The sequence below is a fragment of the Dendronephthya gigantea genome, unplaced genomic scaffold (genome assembly GCF_004324835.1).
Source record: "Dendronephthya gigantea isolate DGI-Jeju-01 unplaced genomic scaffold, DenGig_1.0 000476F, whole genome shotgun sequence".
Taxonomy (NCBI): Eukaryota; Metazoa; Cnidaria; class Anthozoa; order Malacalcyonacea; family Nephtheidae; genus Dendronephthya; species Dendronephthya gigantea.
In genome coordinates, this window is record NW_021163486.1 from 1 (window position 1) to 2,511 (window position 2,511).

At 37.0% G+C, this 2,511-nt stretch overlaps 1 protein-coding gene and 1 pseudogene across 1 annotated transcript; both read right to left on the bottom strand.

Moving 5' to 3' along the window:
* Nucleotides 1-206: 206 nt before the first annotated feature.
* LOC114543540 lies at nucleotides 207-883 on the bottom strand. The gene has a single exon (XM_028562481.1). The coding sequence runs from the start codon at nucleotides 881-883 to the stop codon at nucleotides 242-244; it is 642 nt and encodes a 213-aa protein (XP_028418282.1). The 3' UTR covers nucleotides 207-241.
* Nucleotides 884-1,205: 322 nt separating this feature from the next.
* LOC114543539 lies at nucleotides 1,206-2,511 on the bottom strand (annotated as a pseudogene).

Consider the following 2,511-nt stretch of genomic DNA (forward strand, 5'->3'; position numbering starts at 1 on the left):
TTTGTCTGTACAATAAATTACAGTATAAGTAAAATATGTACAATTCAACTATTTAAAGTTTTCAACAATGGATAAATAAATTATTAATGCATTTCATTAATATTACCAGTGGGTATTGTAAATTTTGCTGCACATATATATGTGGTACTATCAGTGAGCACTTGATATAGTATTACATTACTTTATTACATTTAGAAACCCTTGGGGCAGCCCTAATAATTCAATGGTATTTGTATAATAATTATTCCTCTCTTACAACAGTGCTGAGAGATTCATATGTAATTCCAAGTTTACCAATTCTACTGTGTCCAAACTTAACCCGAGGATATGCAAGCTCCAATAAAATAATGTCATAATAAAATTTCCTAAGCCTGGGTAGTTGCTGTTCCCAAAATTTCTGGCAGTAAGCAGTGTTCAGAACAAATATAGCCTTTCCATCTGAAGCAACAAAATCAGCCCATAACCTTCTTGAACAAAACAGCTGTTGTTGAATTTGGTAATAGTAGGGGTGATTGTTATTAAATGAGATTTGATCACCTGTTTCCTTTAATATACATTGCCTTTTGAGGGCATCCAGTAAGGATTCTGCAGTGTGTGGGTGGATCTTTTTTACTTCAATTATACCCTCATCCCCAAACCAAACATCTGGTGTTGCACCAAGAAACGGATGGGTGACAGATATGAAAAATCCACATGGTTGGACATTGACATTGTTTCTTTGTTCATACATTTCTATAATTTTGTGTTCTGAATCCTTTCCATCTTGCATGTATGATGTTTGGATGCGCTTGTTGTAGCCCAATATGTCACGCAATGCTTTAGTGGGACTTGTAGTCACTTTTTGAATTGCCCGCTTACACTTTGATGCAGTTATCCTTGGCATGCGGTGTGTAAACCACAGTGGATTGTTGTGCTGGCCTCTGGTTTCCCGTTCTATTGACCAACTTCCTCTGGCTTACACATATTTCACTCAAAACATTTTCTGCTTTTTCTCGAATTTCTTGCAAGCAAACTGTATTACCAGGATTATGTTTAAGATTTCTTCAATTTCATTATTGTCAGCATTTGCATATGAGCTAGTCTGTACTCAATATCACAACAAATAGCTAAACTTGCATTATAATTCTCACAAATATAAACGTCTGGTAGATTACACTCAGATGCAGGTTGGGCAGAATCATTTTCCACCTTGGATAACAGGTAAACTATGGAGGCATTGGTTTACCCATATTTGCTTCTAGAATTGCCTGCCTCAAGTTTGATTTTCGTTCTTCCTTTGTTAGGGGATTTTCATCACTGTTTTTGTACAAATCCTCTGTTATTGCAGGAGATGGTCGGAATTTATTTTCAGGTGGTTGCTCTCCCACTTTAGCTTTGTAAATATTTATATTTTCAACCATTGCTGGTTTTACTTTGGCACCTGGAAAAAGAGCAAAGATTATTCCACAATAATTCACAGGCAGCTGATAGCAAAAATTCTTAAGATGATTCTACAAAGAAAAATGTGCAGAAAATCGTATTCTATTTCAGTGCTGACATGTTAGATTATGTAGATTATTTTACCTTTAGGTTCTGTCCATGAGCAAGGCAAGTCGTACAAGTAGGGTCTGAAGGGATTTGCACTTTTCCTTCTGCAATAATGTCAGCCAAGACAAACAACAAAGCACCAACATGGCTGCAATTACCTCGCAAACTTTATGATGGAAAAAACACGCTTACTACCATCACACTTACTACCATCACACCAAATTTGCAAAAATAGCTTACCCAACTGTGCAGGTACAATATGCAAATAATGGCTTGCTGGTCTCCATGTGCATGACAACATACATTGTCTTCATTTCTTCTGGATCGGTGGAGAATGATGGGTTGCAACAACCTCTTAGGACCCACATATTTTCAAACTCTGGTAATGAATGAACCCTAATTTACAGCAAAACAGCAAAACGGAAATATATTAATATTTATATAGGTATAAATTTTTAGGAAAAAATGTTTCTGCTACAGACAAATATTGTGCACTAGATATGTTGTTGTAAATACTTACTTTAAAGAGTGAACTCCTTGTTTGTGCTCCCAAGCACGAAGGGTTTTGTATTTCTTGACGTCCGCTTTGGTATAACCCGATCCAACTAAAAAGGTCTTTACCATGGACTCGTCCACAACTTGCGGTAACCCGGTGAGACTCTTGCTCCAGTTTTTTAGTTTCTGTAGCAGCCTTATCGACGGTAAGATTTGGTCTTCAGCAGGTTGGGGCAACGGCACAGACGAACTCGAAGACGAAGTTGATATGTTTAAACCATTACAGACAAGATTAAGTATGGCTTTCTTTCCAAACGACTTTTCAACGTCAATGTCCAAACTCTTAGCGATATGTTTTAATTTTGTTTTCGACAGTTGTGCAATGTCCTTGAACGTCTTCAAGTTAACGAGTTTACAAGCTTCGCAATTGATATTTTCTGTCTGTCCCCCATTTTGTTTACATCGCAGTCCCCTCAAAGCGCAAAGCAT

Bases quoted from the DNA above. Each gene is read 5' to 3' on its own strand.
- LOC114543540 (XM_028562481.1), bottom strand. From the start codon at position 883: ATGCCAAGGATAACTGCATCAAAGTGTAAGCGGGCAATTCAAAAAGTG.